General features: G+C 39.9%; 1 protein-coding gene across 1 annotated transcript in view; it reads right to left on the reverse strand.

Annotated features, from left to right (window-relative positions):
* The window catches only part of LOC147684406 (myosin-4-like), a 67,081-nt gene that overhangs the window by 30,087 nt on the left and 12,270 nt on the right, over nt 1-24,724 (reverse strand). Inside the window, exons 4-34 of the mRNA XM_086940332.1 lie at nt 21,777-21,933; nt 21,663-21,690; nt 21,434-21,554; nt 21,251-21,343; nt 21,089-21,152; nt 20,886-20,984; nt 20,292-20,395; nt 20,015-20,153; nt 14,772-14,890; nt 14,496-14,645; nt 14,239-14,409; nt 13,494-13,800; nt 13,304-13,383; nt 13,057-13,144; nt 12,834-12,951; nt 12,404-12,527; nt 12,181-12,317; nt 11,834-12,089; nt 11,504-11,746; nt 11,242-11,418; nt 9,408-9,553; nt 8,891-8,981; nt 8,389-8,778; nt 8,182-8,308; nt 6,388-6,506; nt 4,441-4,637; nt 4,169-4,352; nt 3,914-4,079; nt 2,972-3,096; nt 2,545-2,853; nt 66-269 (exon numbers count right to left, since the gene is read on the reverse strand). Coding sequence (XP_086796458.1) covers nt 66-269; nt 2,545-2,853; nt 2,972-3,096; nt 3,914-4,079; nt 4,169-4,352; nt 4,441-4,637; nt 6,388-6,506; nt 8,182-8,308; nt 8,389-8,778; nt 8,891-8,981; nt 9,408-9,553; nt 11,242-11,418; nt 11,504-11,746; nt 11,834-12,089; nt 12,181-12,317; nt 12,404-12,527; nt 12,834-12,951; nt 13,057-13,144; nt 13,304-13,383; nt 13,494-13,800; nt 14,239-14,409; nt 14,496-14,645; nt 14,772-14,890; nt 20,015-20,153; nt 20,292-20,395; nt 20,886-20,984; nt 21,089-21,152; nt 21,251-21,343; nt 21,434-21,554; nt 21,663-21,690; nt 21,777-21,933 — 4,833 coding nt within the window. The remainder of the gene's footprint in view (nt 1-65; nt 270-2,544; nt 2,854-2,971; nt 3,097-3,913; nt 4,080-4,168; nt 4,353-4,440; nt 4,638-6,387; nt 6,507-8,181; nt 8,309-8,388; nt 8,779-8,890; nt 8,982-9,407; nt 9,554-11,241; nt 11,419-11,503; nt 11,747-11,833; nt 12,090-12,180; nt 12,318-12,403; nt 12,528-12,833; nt 12,952-13,056; nt 13,145-13,303; nt 13,384-13,493; nt 13,801-14,238; nt 14,410-14,495; nt 14,646-14,771; nt 14,891-20,014; nt 20,154-20,291; nt 20,396-20,885; nt 20,985-21,088; nt 21,153-21,250; nt 21,344-21,433; nt 21,555-21,662; nt 21,691-21,776; nt 21,934-24,724) is intronic.

Here is a 24,724-nt window from a genome sequence, read left to right on the forward strand (position 1 = left end):
CTATATTACATGCGACACCTTATGTTGATATATCATGTAAACAATGTAAAAAACATAAGCTATACCTGGGAATGGAGGAGTTGTAAACGTTCGCTTGCATCAAGAAGTTCATGTTCTGCAACTTTGCGAGATCGTTCTGTCTGTTCCAGAGCAGCCCTCATCTCTTCGATTTCCGCCTGCTGCAGGTTGTTTCTGCGTTCAATGACAGCCACTTGTTCCTTTAGATCCTCTTGTCCTCTAACAGCATCATCAAGATGAAGTTGGGCATCCTTCCAGAAAATATATTACACTTTAAATGATTTCATATATTCTTGAGCCAAAGATTGATATGACAAGTTACCATTGGAAGTACGTGGAACTCAAAGATAGCAATCAATATATCTTAGCTATGTGAAAGAAGCACTGTGTGGCAATGGAAATAATGATACACTGAAGGAGATCCACAATGTAACTTCCATAGTGTGCGAAACATCTCATTCACCTCTACAACCTACAGAAAAATCTACATACAAATGTTCACAATTTTTTATTTACTCAAATTGTGACATCACTGACCACGTGCAATTGAAAAATTATATAAATATTCTCAAATGACGTATTACAGTTGAGTTCTAACTTCACAATACCTTGTGCTAGTCTACCACCCAGAATAATATCAACCTCTACTGAAACCCTTCTTTCTAACACTTATTGTGAACGTTCTGTCTCCAAATCCACTTCCCTTAGCAGACAACGGAACAGTTATGGTCCTTTGTTGATTAAGGGGCACTTGCATCAATGTAATCATTTGCAATTACCAAATAGAGAATTTAAAGGATTCGCTATTTGGTAATCGCAAATGCCTATGCATGAAGGATTCACAAATATTTCTGCGGATCCTTAACATGACCTAATAGCGAATCGCAAATTGCAATTCACTATTAGGAAATGCATTCCCATTCATTCCTATGGGCCTATAGGGCAATAGGAATAAATGGGAATGCATTCGCGATTTGAGATTACCAAATTGGTAATCGCACATTGCTAATGCAATTGCAAGGGTGTCAGGGGGCCTAAGGCCCCACTGATGCACCCCCAAAAAGATTCCCTTATTACCATCAACTTGAAGTTGATTGTAATATGCGATTCCTAAATGCAAAGTTGCATTTTGGAAACCCTACATACATCCCATTTAGGAAATCGCAAATGGCGATTCCCTAAATGTATTAGCAAGTTAGGAAATCGCAAAAATTGTGATTACCTATTTTGCGAATGCATTGTCTTTTACTGCACCGGGAAAGGCATTTTACCCATCACAAACGGGCCGATTCTTGAATCAGCGCGTTTGCGACTGGTAAACTACTTGATGCATGTGCCCCTAAGTGCTTTGCTGAAGATAAGGGCAGAAAACCATGAATCTATCAACAGGTACCAACAAAATTGGGCGCCGTGTGCTTGCTAAAATACTTTCTACAGAATGGATTTCAATATTTCTTCTGTTTACATGCTTGCAAAATATAACTTGTATCAAAGAGAGCAATACATGTTGACTGAGTGTACTTATGCAGCGTCTAGGTGCAGGTCTGAGGGTCACTACTGGTATAAACACATGGTCCAATTTGCGCAACTATTTTCCATGAGTGTGACTTAACAGCGATTAAGGAGTTAGGGCCATATGTATTAAGGCCAAATGGGTTCGCAAACGTCAAAATTCGCAGAATTTCGGCGTTTGCAAACTCATTTTCGCAAAATGGTATGTATGAAAGAATTTGGATGCAAAATAAGGAATCACAAAATTTGCGATTCCTTATTTTGCGATTGCATTTAAGGAACCGCAAATTTTGCGATTCCTTAAATGCAATGTATTAAGCAAAAAAAATCCAAAATGTCCTTAAAGGAATCACAAATTACCAACAACTTCTAGTTGGTGGTAAGTTGCGATTTCCTTGAAAAATGCAAATTTCAGCATTTTTCAAAGTGCCATGTGACGCACATACATGCCCTTAGGGCATGTATGTGCACCACATGTGCACCCATACTTATTTCAGGGGTGCAACAGGGTGTTCTTTGGACACCTCTGCACCCTTGAAATTATTCTCAATTTGCGATTAGAAAATTGCGAATCGCAAATTGAGAATAAATTCCCATTCCTTCCTATGGGCCAGGAGGCCCATAGAAATGAATGGAAAAGTATTCCTTAATTGCGAATTCGCAATTTGCGAATTCGCGATTAAGGAATATCAAGAAATCGCTAAAATGTGCGATTTTCCTGATACATACCAATTAGCGATTCTGAAATAGCGATTTCTTAAAAATCGCTTTTACAGAATCGCTGATTGGTATCTTGATACATATGGCCCTAAGTCACAAATTTCAGAAGTAAACAACACCTACTCACAAAAAGTTAAAAATCCAGCCCCCCTTCCAATAAAGTATAATGTGAATACTACTGAAGGCTAATCTGTAGTTCAAAGCCTGATTAGTAATATATGTATTTTTCTGAAAATGTGTATAGTACAATAATGAAAAGCTAAAGATGCCGAAATACAACGTGAGCGAGTTTACCTTAAGTTGTCCCTGTACATTCCTCAGCTGCTTCTGCGATTCAGCGGCTTGGCGGTTGGCATGGCTGAGCTGAATCTCTATTTCATTCAGATCTCCTTCCATTTTCTTCTTCAGCCTCAGGGCATCATTCCTGCTTCTGATCTCAGAGTCCAATGTACCCTGCAGAGAATCTACAGCCCTCTGGTTGTTCCTCTTCAGCTGTTCAATCTCCTCATCTTTCTCTGCCACCTTCCTGTCGACCTCACCCTTGATCTGGTTCAGCTCAAGCTGAATTCGCAGGATCTTGGCCTCTTCGTGCTCCAATGATCCCTTTTAGAACATGAAAATAAAAATTAGTAAGTAAAGAACATTTTAATCTGTATATTTGTATTAGGCAGTAGGTCATTAAAGTAGTTTGGTTACTGCCAAAATGATAGCCCTCACTCACTTCCGCTTCTTCTAGGGCAGCCTGGAATTCACTCTTTTCTTGTTCAACTTGCTTCTTGGATTTTTCCAATTCATGGATGCACTTTCCGGTTTCCCCAATTTGTTCAGTAAGATCTGAGATCTCCTCTATAAGAGAAATAGATTTAGCAAGCATAGAGTGCTGATGCTTTAGTGTGTGCATTGTGCTTCATTGGCGAGAACGTTTTTTATGCAACCTATAAATGACAGCATTCTATGTACAACATGAGAAATCATTACTGGTTGCAAAGGTTAATGGTTTCTGTCTTCATGCCTAAAAGACATAGAAACATTTATTGACATAATGGGCTTGATTACCAGCTCCTTATTATGAGTACGACTTCATTGCAGAAACTGCAGGTGGCCCAGAATGCAGCCGCAAGACTACTGTGTAACATCCCAGTACGGGAATCAGTAAAAAAGCATCTACTTAAACTTCACTGGCTCCCGGTAGAAGCCAGAATAAAATTCAAGGCATTGGTCATTACACATAGAGCAGGACCTAATAAAGACCCCAAAAAAGTCATGAGCCAAGTCTCCCCCTATATTCCAAAGAGGCACTTGCGATCTAATATGGAAGAACGCCTAAAACAGATTAGGGTCAGGAGGGAGAAATGGGGAGGAAGATCTTTTTCCCACTTAGCTCCAAAACTTTGGGATTCTTTGCCGTTGGAATACAGACGGATAGACAGAGAACTACAGTTCCATCAAGAGATCAAGACCTGGTTGTTTATGCAATATCTTTAAGGCATGGACTGTCCGCACTTAGCACCTGACCGCTCAGCGCTGGGAAGCCCCAGGGCAACCATGCGCTTTTTACAAGTCCCTATATTAATAATAATAATAATAATTGCATTGTCTTATCTTTATAATCATCAGAATTAGAATAATTTAAACTGCCATTATACAGAATGGAGAATCTTACGTTGCAGGTTCTTGTTTTCACGTTTCAGGGTTTCAAGGTGATCCAGAGACTCTTCATAGGCGTTCTTCATTTTAAACACCTCAGTACTCAAGGATCGGGTATCCTTTAGCGCTGCTTCTAATTCAGCCTGACCTTCCTCATACTTCTGTTTCCAATCTGCTAGGACCTGGTAAAAGAAATTTTATAGTGTATATTACAAATCTGAATTGCAAGGGAACCTTAAGGCTTTCTCTGAAGGTTTGTGTCAGATGTTACCTTATCAAAGTTCCTCTGTTTCTTGTCGAGAGCGGCGGCAGCACCATTGGCTCTCTCCACATCCACCATGAGGTCCTCCACTTCAGCCTGCAGTCTCTGCTTGGTCTTTTCCAGAGAGGCGCACTTGGAGTTCACAGCTTCAACCTGCTCCTCTGCGTCCTGTAGTCTCTGAGCCAGCTTCTTTCTGCAGTTTTGGAAGAAAACAAGAATATTGTGGATCATAAAAAAACAGCCAATCACATTCTTGCACCTTGTTACTGAATTGAACATACTTGGCCTCTTCCAGTTCTTCTGTGCGCTGAATGGCATCAGTTTCATACTTGGTCCTCCATTGGGCAACTTCCCCATTGGCTTTGGACAGGGCGCGTTGGAGCTCAGCCTTGGCTTCCTGTTCCTCCTCATATTGTTCACGGAGCAGATCACAATCATGTCGAGCAGATTGCAAGGCGTGTGCCAGGGCGTTCTTTGCCTTTAAACAGATAAAAAAGGTAAACACACATTCACACCTACCCCGGTTCAGTCAACACTGTCGAAAAGCCTCCCAATTCAACCTAGTGGTCTTCAAGAAGGTAACATGAATGCTTTGAGGATGATTCTTGCGTGCAAATCTGCCTTTGCAAACCACAGGGTTTGCACACACAAACCTCTTCAGTACATCCCCAGATCTAGCCTCCAAAGCCAGACTGAGGAAGCAATGTGTCCAGATTCTATTTCTTCTTAGTGGGTATATTATGCTGGTTCTATTTAGAATTCAAGTCATCTTGAGGTTCTTTACGTTATCATCAACATAAGAACTACCCTTTATTTTGTAATAGGGAATCTTGATAATAAGATACTAAGCAAAGATATGTTCCCTAGACATCATTTTTAAATGGTTGTCAGGGGCATTTGTCCCATCAGTACATCACAAGCTGTAGTTTACGCTCCACTGGAGGTGGACCGCTCACATAATTTAAAGATCACTTCCAGAGAGACACTGATCTCTGTTATTTAGTGAAGCCACTAGAGTTGCAGCTCTACTGAAGCCACTGAACTTTGCCAAAAACAAAGTGCCTTGGGTTAATTATTTGATTTAACGGCCCTGTCATGCACGGCTGTCGTAGAAAAGGAATTTGAAAGATGATTGTCCCACCTTAAATTGGGCGGGGTAACTGTCACTATGACCTGCGGTCCGGGGTTAGATGTGCTGCCAAGTCAGGGTTCATGCTAATTGAAACCGTTGGGGCTCTGCCGGTGTAAGCCTGCAGCTTCTCAAACCTCTAAATGAGGTGGGAAACTACATGTTTTGCAGTTCAGGAGATCTGCTGATTTATGGCGGGCCTCCTACACTTGTGATTGTGCAGAACCTCAAATAGTAATCCACAGTGAGGTGTTTCAAGAAAATTCCTAGGGAACCCTTGTTTGTGTAGCAATGGTCGCTATCCCGTTTCCATGTACAAGGATATCAGAAAGCTTACCCACACTGAACTGCAAATGAGCCTCAACACCTCGCTTAGCTCTGTTGTGATCCTGGACTTAAGCATCGATTCTGTGAAACACATGTGATTTTGTAATCTCTGGCATCCTCTAAGACTTACAGGTAACGCTGCTCTCTTTCTGACAAGACCACAGACACCCAGATATGCAAACCTACTCCACAAGTAGTAGTTGTCCATCCCTAGCGTTCAATTTGGGCTGCTCTTCTTCTGGCACTTCTGAAGTAAAGGGATTTCACTATTCGAACCTTAAATATTCTTCCTGGATTGTTATTGTGAAAATGACCGGTTACAATTGTGTGCTGCATATGTTTCCAGCCGTTTTGAATGACGCACCAGTCATTCTGGGAGCTTGGAAATTGATGAACCAACTCTAACCTGGAACTCAGGTTTGAGGATGAAGGGAGAGTGATGCACCGTTTTTAAATATTAGCATATTGTACGTATATCCTATCTCAGACCTGTAGACAGCAGTTCAAGATCAAATCTTTGCTTTTACACTTCTGGAATGCCCCAAAGGTTGTAGGTTTAAGATTAATCTAAGAGTGTCTGCTGCTCTCTGTTTTTAGGTTTCCTATAGAAGCACCCTGCCAGAATGGAAGATTTGTAAGGATGTGCTGTGCTGTTTTTGACAGTTATGCCCAATTGTGCCTAAGTGGATGTTTTTGTGATGTGTAAGATGGTAACTATAGCAGTAATATTTCCATGGAACACAGTTAATAATAAAGTCGGAAAGTAGGATACCTTTGTCTCTTCTTCCAGCTGTCTCTTCAGTTCTTCTGTCTGCTGAGTAAAGGCTTGCTTGCCTCTTGTGAGCTGAGAGACCAAAGATTCTTTTTCTTCCACTTGGCGAGAGAGTTCACCTTTTATCAAAAATAGTTAAGTAGTTAACCATGTAAGTAACTTTATAGTGCATTTGAATATTTGACTTATTTGTGCGCAATTCTTTATTTTTTTAATCACTTCAGAGTATAAACTGTAAATAATGTATATCCTTAGAAATAAAATGGCCTCTGGAATGCTGTGTTTAATATGTTTGAGAGACCTTTAGATAGGAACTCTGTGGTGTGACAGAAAATTAACTTTTGCCCAAATAGCTTCAGTACCATTAATATACCTGAATTTCACCCCTTAGCCCATTACTTTCTCTCATTCTTGAAATAGAACAAGAATAGCTTGTAGGTCAGACTACTAAAAGCAAAAATATTGTCTGGCTTATAAAACACATTTTTAAAAGTATAGCTCTGTTGAGTGTTGAGTTACTATTATTACCTCCATTGTGGTGCTATTTTTGCAGATAATATGTAGAGTGCACTATTTTTCTAAGACAATAGTTATGCCTTGATATTCTGGTACCATACCTATTCATATATATGAAATACTCATGTGTAAACCTGTGGTAGGTGCATGCTACTTATCTGTTGATTAATTCGTTATGGTATTTACACTGTGCATTTTGTGGACCAAATCAACTCCTGGCATTGTGAGTTACTTGGGGGATGTCAACCTTGCATGTCTTGTGCATTGAATATTGATGACCTATTGGGACCTTTCAGGATTTTAGATTAATTTCAGTATTAATTCCAAAACGGCACCTATAGAGTGTACATGCACTTGTGGCCATTTTATGATGAGACTAATGTTGATTGATAGTAGAGTGGCACATTTTGGTTTATATATGGAACGTGTTACAAAGGTCGGGCATTTGTCCTTTGTTGAATGCTAGTCAGACAATGCTTTACTTGACTGTGGTCCAGGGTTGTATGACTTTACAGCACATTCTGTTATAACGCATGTCTTTACCACGCATGCATTAGAACGCGAATGCCATCACCATGAATATCCTTGACCACGAAAATTCCTTTTACACGCATACTTTTACAACGATTTTCGGTGAAAAAGTATGCATGTAAATGGCATTTTCATGTTAAAGGAATTTCACCCTAAAAATGTACCTTTTTAATTTACCTCTCTGCCACACCACCTGCTCATTACTCCTTACCTCTCCTCTCCTTGATTTTCTGTGGTGACGCGGTACATCATTAAGAGGAAGCGGAAGTGTTTTTCCGTTTCCTCTTATGACAGCGATTGCCTTCACATCTTTTTCTTTTTTTTTCAGAAACACGTGCTTTTTTTGTTTTAAAACCCACGCTTTTTTTTTGGTGGGTGGAAGACCCCCCCCCCAAGCTCCCCCCTTTTCTTTTTTTTTTTTACTTTAGCACACATGCCTTTACTACCTATTTCGTAGTAAAGGTATGCTTGGCAAAGGCTTTTTGTTGTAACCACGCATGCGTTGTAATACATGTGTGGTTATGGTGTGCGTGGAATGGCTGCGTTGTAGTAGCCGTTTCCCGTGGTCCAGTGGCTAGTGTTTAGTGTCACTTGTGGTCACAGACAGGGTTTTTACTCTAAACAAAGTGACTCTGCACAGCCCTGAATTGTTCTTAGTAAGTACAATCTTGGTGTAAATATGAACATGTGTGTGCTGTACTTGAACAAACTGGAATCTCCTACGCAAGTTATAACTGAAATTCTTACCGTTTTCTGTCTGAAAGCGTGCCTTCTGTGTACTGATGTCATTAATAAGACTCTGATGCTCATCATTTTTGGCCTTAATCTCGCTGAGCTGATCCTCAAGTACACGGCTCACCTTCTCCAGGTTTGCCTTTAGAATAAGAGGAATTTAATTAGAAGTCTTTAGAGAACAATATTTACTGATTAGAAGATTGCTTGTCATTGGCTTACCTTGGATTTGGATACATTCTCCATGTTGCTGGCAAGGTCATCTATTTCCATTTTGTATTCACTCTTTTCTTTCTCCAGCTTTTGTTTGACCCGCTGCAGATTGTCGATCTGTTCCCCAAGTTCTGCAACACTGTCTGCATGCTTCTTACGAAGGGCAGCAGCAGTAGCTTCATGCTGTAGAGTGGACTCTTCCAGGTCTCGTCTCAGTTTCTGGAACTCTGCTTCACGTTTCTTGTTCATTTCAATCTGGGCTGAAGTGGCTCCACCAGCTTCTTCCAGTCTTTCACTGATTTCTTCAAGTTCCCTGGAGAGATCAGCCCTTTGTTTCTCAACCTTTGCTCGAGCTGCACGCTCTGCTTCAATTTCCTCTTCCAGCTCTTCAATGCGCGCCTGATAAATTAAATATCACATTCTAAGAATGACATTCTAATGATAACATTCTCCACTTCTGCAATACTAACTACACTAACTAAGCTGATAATTGATACATTAAAGTCAGTACCTGGAGTTCTTTGATTTTTTTCTGCAGCTGGGCTGCCAGAGATTGTTCATCTTCAATCTTGCTCTGAACTTGGCTTAATTCAAAGTCTTTCCTGAATTTCACAAATAAATGCATGTTAGTATATTTAAGGCTCTAGTCTGCATGTTATGCTGACCTGCTTCAGAGTCGCTAGTTTAGCCAAAATGAAACTTTAATGCGAATCACACAATAAAAAAGTTACAATAGACAAATTCATACATAAATCAAATGTGCCTGATTTTCTTTATAAATAACAAATTCTATTAAAAAATTATTTTATGCGAGAAAAAGTTGAAGACAGAGAAGAGGAAAAACAGAAATCGTTGTCAATATCAACCTTCACAATGTTACTAACCTTTGACAGTGATGTCTATCTTTGAAATAAGCATTTTGCAGTAAAAGAGTTTACTACAAACGTTTTCAGAAAGCTATGGAAATCATGTAATTGAATTGAAACATTGAAACTATATAGCTTTATATCCCCCTTACATGTACTTACTTCTTCAGTTTTTCATCGCTTTGCTGTTTATCATTCTCAAGATCCATCACAGTTTCCTGGGACAGCTTCAGGTCACCTTCAAGCTTCCTCTTGGCCCTCTCAAGGTCCATGCGAAGTTTCTTTTCTTGTTCCAAAGATCCTTCAAGCTGAGTATTTAAATTCATATCTTAAATGCCATGATGATGAATAGGGTTCAGTTTTTTATGAACATTAATACGGTCATTTTTGACAAAGTGATGGTATACTGCTATATTGGCAAAAGGTGCTCACAGAAAGAGTTTGCTTAATCCAAAGTTTTGAGCTCTATTTTTAACATCTGCTTCTTAATATCTCTGGTATCAAGCTTATCTAGAATGCAGTAATCCCAGGTACACTGATTTAGCAGGCTTAATATTGTGTGAATGTGATAAGTTTAGCTCTTTTATGTGGTCAGGATCCATAATGACATGAACTATGTCAGAAATAGAGTATTATTGGTTAAAATGTTTCACCAAGGAGATTTTAAGGCATTGCTAAATCAAACAAAATGAGAGAAACTATTTGTTAGATTTGTGGAAGGTGGTAGAGGTTTGTTTCTATGTGGGTTGATGGGTGTGTGCATGTGTGTAAGTATGAACACAAATGATTTAGCTAAAACGCTGTAAAAACATTTTTTTTCTCTCAAATTTCCATTATTGAGGTTTTCAGCATAGCGTAGGCCAAAATTAGACTGCATCATATGTAATGGTAAATTGAAATAATGGTTTCAGGTTACCGTGGTGTCAGACTTACTCTGCCTGTCATGGATTCAATATTACTTTGCTCATATGGAGTAATTTCATACTGGAGCATGACATTAGATGGTAATAAGTTACCCAGAAGTATTGTACAACTGAAAGATATTTGTACCTAACTACAGAGAAGGGTGTTATATTTCATTGTAGCATTAATTAATGTAAAGTTTGTTTAATAAATACATTATTTATGAAGCTTGGAAAGGATTACTTTTGATTCATTCTCATGACCAATTACATAATGTAATACTTCTCACTGAATCTGTTTGACAACACAGCAGAAACTTCTTGTGTACAGAGTTGTATGGGTCCTGCTATATACCATACTAATAGACAATTGTTTCTTATCAGTTAGTACTAAGTGAGATGCTCTTTCAACCTCGAAAGAGGTGCCCACTCTGGGAGAAATCTGTCTTTTGGTATCTTACAATTTTTAGAACCAATTCAACCTTGTGTGAGCACATGATCTTCTGTTCACCAAATTTTAAGCAATATGTACAGGTTTCACACACTATTCGATACTCTCTGCCATCAAGGATTGACCCACTTTCCAGTGCCTCCCATTGAGTAGGTGTAGAAAGATCACAGAATAGAAGTCTCCTAGAGCCTTGTTTACCTTAATTTCATGCTGCTCTTTTCATGGCTAGTGAGACTAGGAGTACCAAAGGACAACACGTAAAACCTACAGCTGCTGCTTCTAGTTGCCTATAATTGGAATCCATATGTAAGAGTTTTAACTATATTTTACTCTAACACACCATGTCATAAAATTAGTTGTTTTGCGCTTAGCTATTTTTCCCTGAAATAATATGTGAGTTGCTGCACAAATAGACTCTCTCAATGTTGCTCAAGTGGTATAAAAGCATTTGTAGAATTATGTGTCTTTTATGTAACTTAAGGTAGTACATGTAACAATGTGACAGTATCGTATTGCAAATAGTGGTAAATAGTATTAAAGAAAGTATTAGTAGAGGACTGTATGCCATAACATAATGTGAAACGTCAACCTAAGGTTTCCTTTCATGCTCTTTGAAACACTTTCCTTTTAAATGTATACTTACATCATCCACTTGCTGTTCCAGCTTAGTTTTGGCTTTGGTCAGAGTGCTGACTTTATCTTCCTCTGCCTGTAGGTCATCCAGGGTTTGCTGATGGGCCTCCTGGAGAGATTTCTTTTCTTTTGAAACTTTTGCTATGTTTTCATCAAGCACAGCCATTTCCTCTGTGAGATTCTTCACCTAAAATATTCAGATGAATACAAATAATTTAGGACGCAGTTACTTTCTATATTATTGTTAATGTAAACAATCTGTCTACATTTACCTTATTTTCTGTGGCATGCTTTTCCTTCTCTACTTTGGCTAGAGTTAGCTCAAGGTCATCAATATCTTTCTTGAGCTCAGAGCATTCGTCCTCCAGTTTCCTCTTCTTTGCTGTCAACTCTGCATTACTTTCCTCCTCATCTTCAAGTCTTTCTGTCAGCTCTTTCACTTTAGCTTCCATTTGGATCTTATTTTTAATGAGACCTTCGCATCTTTCTTCTGCATCTGCCATGTTTTCACTTTCCTAATAGAATATTAAATACAGAATGTGTTTAATATTTATTTTGTAAAAGTATAGCTAGTTGTCTTTGACTTATGAACTGTCACCTACCGCTTGAACCTGTAATGCAAGATCATTCTTCTCCTGAAGAAGGACTACCATTTTCTCCTCCAATTCCTTCTTTCTTGCTTCAGATTTTACCAGAGCTTCCTTTGTCTTTTCAAACTCTTCTTTCATATTTGCCATTTCCTTTTCTGTCTCAGCGCTCTGCAGAAGTGGCTTTATCTTAAAGTAAAGCTTCATCCATGGCCAGGTTTTAACATTCATGAATGATCTGATATTGTACTGGATGGTCATAATGGATTCTCTGTTCGGGGTAAAAACAATAAATGTATTATGAAAGGTTCAGTTTGAGTCATTAATATAGATTTTAGTGAACTGTGCATTTTAATAAATACCTTCTTTCCATCATCTTCCTGAATTCTACTCTCATGAGGAATCCCCTGCAGGCAGCCTGGGTTCGGGTGATAAGCTCTGCTAGCTTTTCATCTCTCATCTCTTCTAGGGTACCAAGGAGGCCGGCTTTGAAGAACACCTTCAATGAAGAAGTGGACGATGAACACTTACTGGCGTTCTTAATTTTCCTTATTTTAATAATTAAATATATATATAATTTCCTACCTTTGTGTGGCCAAACTTGTACTGAGCATGGTCAACATCAATGGAACCTAAAAGTTTCTCACTAGCCTTCTTGCTGTCAATGAAGGCACCATCAGGGATAGCACTTGCATTTAGCACTTTGTACCTTAAATAAATTATGATTAAACTTAGTTTTACGGTCAATTCACAAATGAAAAATGTGTTGCTACATTGTTTTACTTAACATAGTTCTGGGATTAATGCTACTGTGTTATAATACAATTTTATGTAACTGATGTATAGGATAACGTTAATACATGATTTACAATCTAAAGAATATTATGAAAGTTAAGAAATTCACAACCAGTGAAACCTTGCTTTTATTGCAGCTTTAGTGTAAAATCATGTTTTATCTTTAAGACAGGGTATATTCAACTATATTTCACACAGGTGTTACTTGCAATCTTTTTACCTCTGCTTAAAGTCACCATAGAGGATCCTGCTTGGAAATCCCTTTCTACAAATTCTGATGCCTTCTAACACACCGTTACATCTCAACTGATGGATCAGCAGATGATTGTCCATTACACCTACAGACAGAGAGTCGAGACCATATCAGTTCACGTAACACTCTCATGCAACACAGTGATACTCCAATACTGTATGAATGGGTAATCATCAAAATGACACTCTACCTGGAGTCTTTGTCTCATTGGGAATCAGGCAACGCACAAAGTGGGGATGAGTGCTCCTCAGGTTAGTCATCAGCTTGCCCAAGTTTTCCTGTAATAGGGGAAATACAAGTGTTTAACACACTAAACACATAGAAGACCACTTGTGAAATATCGGGTAAAACAAACACCTCTCGAGCAGTATTGTCTGATATATCATGTCACAGGACTAATTGTACCACAGTGACCTACAGTTATCTGTTACACTTACTCTGAATAAAGCAGACACGGTCTGGAAGGACCCGCCCTTCTTCTTCTTTCCTCCTTTTCCACCAGCAGCAGCTGCAGCTTCTAGGATTTGAAAGTAACAAAATATTACATGCATCAGGCATTCTGTCAAGATGACTTAGTTTTATTGTTGCATTTTGTACTATTTGCATACAATATAGCATGATATTTACCGATTTCTGCTGCAGTAGCGCTGTAAAGCATGGACAGAACTTTAAGGGATGACTTTTGGTACAGCTGGATGACAGATTCATTCAATGGATCCTTGTTCTTCTCCAGCCAGCCGGTGATGTTGTAATCCACAGTACCAGCGTAATGCACCAGAGAGAAGTGAGCTTCAGCCTTTCCTTTGCCTGGCTTGGGTTTCTCAAAGTTCTTGCACTTGCCCAGATGCTGGTCGTACAGCTTGTTCTTGAAGGAGGTGTCTGTAGACTTGGGGAACATGCACTCCTCTTCAAGGATGGAGAAAATGCCCATGGGCTGAAAAGAATAGATGTTATGGGTGAGCACTTACATATTTGTAACCTTACTAAAACATTATTCACAATAAGCAAATTCACTAAGCAAATCTGAAGAACAATAGTACCCTTACTACCTTCTTAAGGGTCCATCTAATCTTCCTAGGCACGTTATCTTGCCCTGGACTTTAATCAATCGAGATACTCATGTTATGCTCTCTACGACTGTTCCTGTGCTTTTTTGTACTGTTATCCCATGCTTCTGTACTCCACGACTTTTACTGTGCATTCGTACTATTATCCCATGCTTGTTCTCTCCTTCATATTATTACCTGTATAATGTGTCATGGTATTCTTTATGTATAATTCAACTCTGATCACTGGAAAGCGCTCTGATATCCGCAAGGATCTTGTTCGCGCTTTATAAAACCTTCAAAATAAATAAATAAATATGACCCACCTTCTCAATAAGTTCTATGCAGGCAGCGAGATCCATACCAAAGTCAATGAACTCCCAGTCAATGCCTTCCTTCTTGTATTCCTCTTGTTCCAAGACAAACATGTGGTGGTTGAAGAACTGTTGCAGTTTTTCATTGGTGAAGTTGATACACAGCTGTTCCAAGGTGTTGAACTAAACCAGAACAGTCATTCAGTGAGTAGATATTCATTATGATTATAGTATCAAAATGCTTCTACAGCTAAATATGTTAAACTCACATCAAAAATCTCAAAGCCTGCAATATCCAGGACTCCAATGAAGTACTGCCTGGCTTGCTTGGTGTCCAGCTGTTGGTTGATACGGATCACCATCCACAAGAAGAGTTTCTCATAGACAGACTTAGAGAGTGCGCCAATGGAGTTATAGACCTGATGGAGGAAAGATTACCTATTAGACCTTGAAACAATGTACTCAATAAAATATTTGCAGATATTTTTCTTCATAAAAAGCAATCAATATTCCTGAGAAACACATGCAAAAAAAAACACATTTACCTGATTAACCGTCTGCCCCTTGGTGACAAATTCATTGCCGACCTTGACTCTTGGGTAGCACAGTGCTTTGAGCAAATCCGCTGAATTCAAACCCATCAGGTAAGCAATTTTGTCAGCAACTAAAGGTAGAACAGATGAGTATTATATTTCTGCTCTGTATATTTCACATTTTCTTTGTCACTTCTGCTACCTTTTTATGTTGGCCTTTTAAACTGTTTCACATAATAATTGATATGATTTTCAGCTACACATGTTATCTCCCATTCCACTTACATTTTTTTTTTTTGGTTCTTCATTTCTATTACATTCCTGCTCCCTTATAGTCAATAAGATTCTGTGACATTAATGTGTCTGTGGCCCTGTCTGTGTAGTAGCTGCATCGATGTTATTAGACTAGTTGAGTGCATATTTTCTTAATTCAATCATCTATAGGAGCTTTTTCGCACTTTTAATATGACATTTTCATTGGGTGGGTATGTTAAGTGAGTCAGTCAAACACACTTTATTTGCATGTAAAACACACACATAGAAGTAATATATAGTTAAAAAACAATTCATGGAAATTTAGAGAATGAAATTAATTAAGGATTAAAAATATAAAACCTATAAAATTACCATAGCATACCTTTACAAGAAAAAACTGCACGTTTAAGATAAATATTACCTCTAAAACAAATCTGCAGTATTTAATAATTGGGAATGCTGACAGGTTGCTCTACATTGTACATACTTTAATTGTTTTAAATATGAAATATAAAAACCTTTTATTAAATACTACATAGAAATGAGAAAAAAATTAAATGTATGAGGAATTCAGTGCCTGCCACATCACATTGACAAATTTGAGACGACTGAGAATGTTGTTAGCCAAAAGGAAACAAAGTAGATAAACAATCGTTCCTGACTGGAATATAAACAGCAATGACCTATCCCATCTACCAAGCACCAAACACTGTTAAAAAGCCATTTCTATGTCCAGCTTCAGGGAAAGTATTTCTTTCAAAGCTGGTTTCATGATTTCAGCCTTTTTCCTCCTGAGGTGATTACTCACAATATACCATGATTTCACTGCCTTCTTATCTTGTGCAAGTATTAATGACTGATTGTCTAATAGATGGGAAAGGCCTTTTCTACTTAAGGTTTCTGATACATCAACCAACCAGAGAATACTAGAAGCTTTTTCTAGGCTCGGGCAGTTCTTTTGGCTGATATGATTAAGGGTTTCTTCTGGATTACTCTATACGGAAACCACAAAGCCAAAGGTGCCAATTTAATGTGATCTTCCATGTTGCTGAGACCTAATTCCCCATGGACAATATCTGAAGAGGATATCTAACACCCTCTTACAAAAATGGTTCTCCTCTATCAATAAATTGGTACAGTTAGCAAATCTCCACACCCCAGTGCCATGGGCTACAGTTGGAACTCACTGTCATTTATAGATCTCACAATTTGGGATAAGGCCCATATGCCCAGAAAGGTGTGGTAGACTTGGGGCCGAATTACGAGTTTGGCGGCCCATCGGACTGCTGAACCTGTGGTGGCCAACCCAGGACTGCCAGATTGGCGGTCCAACCGTCATATTACAACTACGGCTTTGGGACCCCACAGGACCATTGCAACCGTCGGGGAATCCTAATCCCGCTGAGGTGGTGTGGTGAGAAATCTACTGGGGCCCTACATGGCCCCCTATACTCTCTGTGCACTTGGGGTGCATGCAGGGGAGAACATGTTGTGTCCTTATGTATTTTTGCACCCCCTGTTCTTGCAAGGAGAGAAATGCACAATATTATGCATTTATACTGTGCAGGAACGGGCTGTGGCACTCCTATGGCGATGCCTTCCTAAGGCTCTCCTATGAGCCATAGAAAGGCATCGCTGCAGGACCGCCTGCCAGGATTATAACTCGTAATCCGGCGGGCTGACTGAATAGAGGTTTGGAGTCTTGGAGCGGGGCGCTGGCGTGTCGGCCCACTCTAAGACTTCCAAACTCGTAATCAGGCCCTTAATTACTTGCTTATGTGTCTGGTGGACTTTAGCTAGGTGATGGTGACGTGAGTAGCCCATGACTCTGATGAATCAGAACAAATGCCTAAATATGAAAAATTATTATCATTTGAATGGCTGGTACCATGAATGATAGTTGAAATACGTTTTTGTTTGTGGCCGCAAACCAAAATGTGTGACTTCCCAAAATTCATCAAGAGATCTAAACTTGACATGAATTCCACAGATGCGTCGACCAACGAATGTAAAGCATTAGGTGTTAATACTATGAACACAGCCTCTTCTGCAAACAGCAGAGGCGGTGGTGGTATCTTATTGGCAATGGACAAATCACACAAGGAATTTGCCAAGGACAGAGTTAGATTGTTAATATATAAAATAAATATCAATGAGGAAAGCACACAACCCTAGTATCCCCCTCTACCCATTGAAAACGACACTGTGAGCTTCCCTCAGGCCCCATATCTAGACGTTGCTATGAAGTTTGCATGGAACAAGTGCAAAAAATTAACCAATGTATGGTCAAAGCCCTGTTTCAGTAAGATCTGACACAGTTTATAGTGCTTAACTGAATCAAAGGCTGTCAACAAATCTATGAAAGCTCGGTACAGTGGACAGCTCTTGTCAATGGTGTATTTGCCCAAAATAAGGTGGAGTTTATGGCACTGCTCGACTGTATAAAGTCACTTCCTAAATCCGTATTGAACGGGTTGTAAAACCTTGTTACTATGAGCCAAGGCACACATCCAATTGAAAATTAATTATCTTGACTGTGGAATCAATGAGTGATAGCAGGCAGTAGGACTTGGGATTTCCTGATTAGATTACCTTTTTCAAAATCTGGTACTATTATCGAGAAAGAACAACAGCTTGGGGGGTTATTGCTAAGCAGGTTATTGTAAGCGTTGGTCAATAAGGGAGCCAATAATTCCACATTCCACTTCTTTAAATCTATCAGCAGTCCATCTGGTCCGGGAACCTTCTGGCCTGTTCTAAGTTTGATGGCTTCCTTAACCTCCTTTAGTTTTAAGTCCAACTTAACTGGATGAGATATCCTAGGCTCGGACAGGATAGCTGATGATCCACCCTCCATCGTACTATAAACATCTGAGAAATGGTTAACCCACGCTGCAGTGTTTATGTGACAGCTAATTAGGATTTCTTGACAAAAGCCTAGCTTACATATCTTGGCAATAGTCTACAATTCCTGTGAATCGCTTAGTTTAGCCACTGCTACCATTTGCTACATTAACCTCTTGCCTCCTATTATCCAATATTACCTTATAAAATCTATGCGCATGCGCTACCTCAGCAGGAACCGTGGGAAACGCCGTTAAGGCTCATTTGCCTATTTGCTCTCATGCATTTAGAATCATACCATTTTTGGGCGGGTGAGTATGTTAATATTGTGCAAACTAAGGGCACAATAGACCAGATGAAATAATTGCTGGTCGTAAATATCTAATCACAATGAGCAACTAGTATTTTTGCAACCGGGAAATCATTTAATGAATCGATCTATGTACTAATAGGCACGCTTGTTACATTACAAATCAGAGTGGGCCGGATGTTTTAATAAGGTAGGCGACTCACTCCAATTGGTGGCCATCAAAAGTATGGTAGTCTAGTAGGGTCAGCAGACCATCATGTCCGTGATTGCATTTCAATGAGATACAGTTTTTTTTAATGCAACCTGTTTTCAAAAGGAGACTGCTGCATTTAAAAAGAAAAGATTTCGTTTTGTGAAAAGTTTGCTTGAGAGTTGGCAGAGGTCCACAGGACCACTCCCTACTGCCTAACAAATTATATTTTTAATTCCCGTCAGCAAGTGTATTACCACCCCAATTTGATAGCCAACAGTTCTTCGATGTTACTACAGACATAAAACATTGATACGTTGCACGATTTGGTACTTGGTAGAAACACCTACAGCAAGCGCCTTTCAAATACCAAATGAGTATGGGTTCGCAATCCCATTTTAAGAATCAGTAAAAGTTTACAGATTATTAAAATGGGATTAGTACATTTAAACAAGCACTGGCAAAGGCAGTAAATCTTGCCTTTAAAAGGTGTGTGCCAAACTGTTGGCTTTGCCAACATTTGTCTGTAAAGTATTGTTTAAGAACAGTAAAAGCAAAGAAACATTTCAAATTTCTGAAAGAAAGGCAAATAATTGTCTTATGGTATCTCAAAACTACATTGAATTTAATGTTTTTATTTTTTTTATGGCATGGCTTATGTTTCAAATACTTTTCTCTCAGGAAACTTTGAACCTAATTTTTTTTAAATTATGAATTATGGGCCATATGAACAACCGGGGCATTTAGCAACTCGCAAATTGCGATCAAATACATTGCAACTCGCTAAATAGGGTTTATTCATGGCCCTATTCGTTTTTGCATGCGCAAACGGGTCACTAACCCGTTTGCGCATGCAAAAATGGGTCATACATCTGGCCCCTTGAGAATGTAAAGGGAAACGCTTGTCAAGGCCAAATTTAATATCCACAAGATTCAGCCATTTTCTGTCTGCAGTGGCCCTGGGAGCAGATTTAGGGGCCTCCAGGAGATGTGTTCTGCTAAGTACACCTTCTGCTTCAGACAGCTGCTGACTGGGTGCTGCAAAGAGCCTGTCTTCAGTGCTTTCATGCAATATGTAGAATGCAGGAGAGAAAATAAAAAGAATCCTTAAAGTCTGCTATTCAGCTATACCCCAGCAAAAATATTCTTCTTTTTGTGCTTTATAGACAATCTGGGAGGGGTGAGGAGAATCACAGTGCAAGAGATTTGGGAGGAATAAAGCAGCACAAGAGGGAGAGATCTAGTAAATACATGCACTTCCATGGGATGTTGAAAGAAAAAGGAAAAGGTAGCTCGTTATATGTGAGAAGTTGCAGGATACACGTCATCCAGTCCAAAGGATCACAAAGAGGCCATGCTCCACAGGGAGGAAAAATACAAGAAGAAAAAGGAAAGCCATTGAGGAAGAAACAAGCAGATGAGAGTGACACTGAACAATGTTGTAGCAGGATACCCTTTCGGCCTAGGGTAAAATTAGTGTATTTCTGCAGCTCACACTGATCTTAAGGTATGCAGTTGTTTCTCCTTAACCCTCTAATGTTGACCTTTCTACAGTAAGGCCAGTTTCACTTTGAATAATGAGATTAATCCTCTTAAAATTAATGCATTTTAAAGTCTGATGCTATTATCTAAGATGAGGGTTATAGCATGCCCTACCTTCTGTGCCGTCGGGCTCGGCCTGCTCCTCACGCTGTTTCTGCTTGAACTTCATGTTTCCGTGGTGCATGACTGCTCCTGTCAGCTTGTAGATGGCGATCTTCTCATCTTGGTTGAACCCCAGGATATCGATGGCACTCTGTCATGAAATAAGGGGGATCCTTTTATGAATGAGAGACCTGCCTAATGGAATGACCATGTATGGTAACGTTTACACCCCTTTCTTGTAGCAGGTTTGGGTGAGTAGGCGAGGAAGCCTCAGTTCATTGTCACTTACATCTGTAGCCAGAAGTTCTTCTTCGTCATCAATGCTCTTCACGGCAATCTCACCCTGGCTGACGGTTGGGTAGTCATATGGGTTCGTGGTGATGAGCAGCATTTCTGTTGTAGACAAAAAAATTGAATGCATTAAATAATGCAGTAAGACACTAGGCAACCGCCTACATATTTATGAATTCCGTTTGTTTGCTGTACTTTTATCAAAAACTCTTGCAGGTAATCAATGTGTGCTGCATTTCCATTATAAAAATGGAAAATCTATCAATGATGACAGCAAGTGCTAAATGATCCGTTTACACTTTGATCTTGTTAGTGAAATCCACCAATGCAGAATTTAGATTTCTGGCCACATGTTTTATTTACTACAATTTAATATCAATTCTGCAATACTTTGCCTTTTAGACAATTTGATTGAATCATATTAATCATTCACTAAGTTACACATTTTTCTCTCTGAGACTGTTATTCTAGCAAACAGGACTCAGTGAGCCACAATGTTTTGGTTTTTTTTACGCTACAAAAATATAATCTTTTAACACATACTTCTATAGAGTGCATATAAAGGGAGATTTGAACCATGTTAGATACTAACCAACCAGCTCTGGCTTCTTATTGGTCATGATCTGGTAGAAGATGTGGTAGCTTCTTTCTGCTGACAGCTGGAATGTGACTCGGGACTTTTCCAGCAGGTCTGTAATGCAAACATAATTGATGACAAATTGCTAAATATATATCTTTTTCGTTTGGGATATGTGTCTGCGTGTATATATAAACGTAGATATATGTATGTCTTACATGTTTCAATATCTGCAGAAGCCAGCTTTCCTGTGGTTCCAAAGTGAATTCTGATAAATTTACCCTAAAAAGTAAATAGAGGGTAGAATTAATTCAGGTGTTTATTAAGAGACAGCAAATAGTTCTTCAAACCCGTGAATTGGAAAAAATTGGAAGTCTTACAAAACGGGATGAGTTGTCGTTCCTCACGGTCTTGGCATTACCAAAGGCTTCCAGCAGAGGGTTAGCCTGGATGATTTGATCTTCCAGCGTTCCCTATTAGAGAACCAAGGTTTCACCATCAATTAAGTTGTCTGACATACATATAGTGTGTGGTGTTAAAATGAGTTGAGCAGAGAAACAAACCTGCATCTTGTTGCCTGTGCCGGCAGCTTCTTTTTTCTTGTCACCACCACCAACAGCAATTGTTGCAAAGTACTGGATGACACGCTTGGTGTTCACAGTCTTTCCTGCACCAGATTCTCCGCTGTAGAGAAATAGGAAATTCCGAACAATTCTTTTAAGTGCTTCAGCCACATAAAGCTGGTGCTGTAAATTAAGCACCTCAACTTTCTACTAATGATGTATTACTTACGTGATCAGGACAGACTGATTTTCACGATCTGTTCAAGAAATGTCAGAAACGATTGTGTTAAGAAATGCTCTATTTGAGTAACAATTATAACTGTTAAATCAAGTAAACCATCACCTGTCAACATGAACTGATAGGCGTTATCAGAGATGGAGAAGATGTGAGGCGGGGCTTCCTGGCGCTTCTTGCCTCTGTAAGCAGCCACTACCTCGGGGTTGTACACTGGCAACCACTTGTAGGGGTTCACAGTGGCACAGAAAAGACCAGAGTACGTCTGAAATTAAAGAAAGGGATTTTAATTAAATGTAAAAATAGATGACTGGCCAAAGCAAAATAATGAAATTAAAGAAAAGGATTTTAATTAAATGTAAAAATATATGACTGGCCAAAGCAAAATATTGTAAGACATACATCTATTTTCAAATTTGTCAGTGAATTGTAAGTTTTTTTTAACTCCTTCGACGCTCATGACGAGCTCAGCTCGTCATGGTGTACACCTCCATACACTCATGACGAGCTGAGCTCGTCATGAACAATGGGAAAATCAAATGATCAGCAAGGGAGGAAAATAACACTAGCATCGATGGTGTTAATAACACACTTTACAAACACCGGCTCCCACTGTGCATGGTCTTTAATAGTGTACAGTGGGCTTGGCCCACGGCCAGGCTCTCCACCTCACTAGTCCTGTGTGCCCTATCCCTCCTCTTTCTTTGTTTTCTCCCTCTCTGTCTCTCTTCGTCTCCCCGAGCCACCCGTTTTCTGTATTTTTTTACGGTCTTAAAAATTATTAATTGAATCCAGCTCGCAATTTATTCCCAAAATGAAAATCAAATCTACTCCTTGAAATTGCGACTTACTCTGTTCGCATTTTATTCTTCTGGTACTTGAGTTTTTCCACATCACTGGGTGCCCCTTAGCACTCCCCAGGGGTGGAACAACTAGGGTCTGCCCATTACTGTGCATTTTTCCCCCCCAGCTCAGAAGTCCTGAATCAAACTTGACTTATGTATTCAAGATGGCAAAAAAAATATCTCCAGAGACCTTCACCAGCTAATGACATTTGTGAAGAAATCCAAATGTGGTTGACAAGGGGCTCAGATCACTGAATCATGACTCATAAGAGCACAGAAATAAAAAAGTGTTAAACTTTCGAGACTGCTCTGCACCATTTTTACAGGCTTATAGTTCCAAAAATACGAAAGCGAATGATACTACATCAAAGGAAGCACTTTCTGAGGAGGGTTGTAGGTTCAGGTGAAGTTTGACGTAAATCTGTTAAGCACTATTGACTATGTGCAAGCAGAATTTTCCCCCTGCAAGGATCTGCATGAAAATTGTCATGCCGGGACTCACCAGACTACGCATGCAATGGCCAAATTCGAATCATATATGTCTATGGGGTTAAAAGCTATCAGCATCTCAAAAAATGCCTTTTCAATGGAAAACTGTCCTGAATCATAACTACCAAGTGATGACTGCCACGCTGTTATAACCACAGGTTTTAATCTACGTAAACCATTTTGGGTGCTTCTCTGCATTGTGGATATAGGTTATCTTTTGTATTGTGATAGACCCTAAAAGTGGCATCCATCCACTGCCCAGATATGTGGATCTTTCAATTTTGAGCTGAGGTTTAGTCTCTTGATTTAGTGGAACAGAGTGGTGATGCACAAAGGGATGTCTGGCAGTGGCGGCTGATACAAGTGAAAAGCGAAGAGTGGGTGGAGGGAGCGCAGTTGGAGCACGGGAGGGGAGCACAGGGGTGGTGGTTAAGATAAATAAATAAAAGACTTCCCCTATGGTGCCGGCCACCTTGCATCTCGTGCTCCTCTGCTCTCCTGCTCCCAGTAGTCCCTGGAAAACATCACAGGCTCCTCATCCAATCTAGACGCTTCTCTCATGCTATACCTAGCATGAGAGCAGCATGAGGATTGGCCTGAGCGGGCTGGTTTGATGCTCGCTCAGGCACAGGGATTATTCTGTTCTGTTTCTCCGGGCAGCTGTGGGAATACAGACATCATACCTCTGGCACTCGGTGGTTGGTGGTTGGGATTGGTCAGAAGTCCACTCTCTGTATTTAGCTTCTGCTTGGGGCAGACATCATACCTACTGGGACTCAGTGGTTGGGATTGGTCAGAGGTCCACTCTCTGTATTTAGCTTCTGCTTGGGGCAAACATCATACCTACTGGGACTCAGTGGTTGGTGGTTGGGATTGGTCAGAGGTCCACTCTCTGCACTTAGCTCCTGCTTGGGGCATGCATCATACATCTGGGACAGGCATCATACCTCTGGGACTCGGTGGTTGGGATTGGTCAGAGGTCCAATCTCTGTATTTAGCTTCTGCTTGGGGCAGGCATCATACCTACTGGGACTCAGTGGTTGGTGGTTGGGATTGGTCAGAGGTCCAATCTCTGTATTTAGCTTCTGCTTGGGGCAGGCATCATACCTACTGGGACTCAGTGGTTGGTGGTTGGGATTGGTCAGAGGTCCACTCTCTGAATTTAGTTTTTGCTACTGGTACTAATGGTGGGTACGTTCCCTCCAGTGAAGTCATGTACATGAGTAAGAGTGTGATATTCTGTGCTTGGTTCATGGAATGTATGGGACATACTCTTTTACATAAAGCTTCCTTTGCCTATATGTCTTCTGTAAATACTAACAACGTGCTCTGCAATTTAATGCTATGTTGGGTGTTGCTACTGTTCAATAGGCTAATTTATGTAAACTGTTTAATGGGTGTAAACCCCCTTTGGTTAAACTCAACCTTAACCTATGACGAGCAAATGGCTGCTTCATTTAGTTTGTGAAGCTAAATGGACTGAATCAAGAGGGGCCCCTCGGCACTCCTCAAGTCAGAATGTGAAAGTATTAAAGGTGTACATTTCAGACACAGTCGCTGCTCATAGGTTTGCTTTTCGGGTGGTAAAGCACAGGCTGCGCTGATTGGCTGGACATTTCAGACACGGTCGCTGAGGATAGGTTTGCTTTTCGGGTGGTAAAGCACAGGCTGCGCTCATTGGCTGGACATTCTTTGGGGGTGTTCTGCGATATGTCTATTGGC

Source organism: Lissotriton vulgaris, chromosome 10, assembly GCF_964263255.1.
Source record: "Lissotriton vulgaris chromosome 10, aLisVul1.2, whole genome shotgun sequence".
NCBI classification, from domain to species: domain Eukaryota; kingdom Metazoa; phylum Chordata; class Amphibia; order Caudata; family Salamandridae; genus Lissotriton; species Lissotriton vulgaris.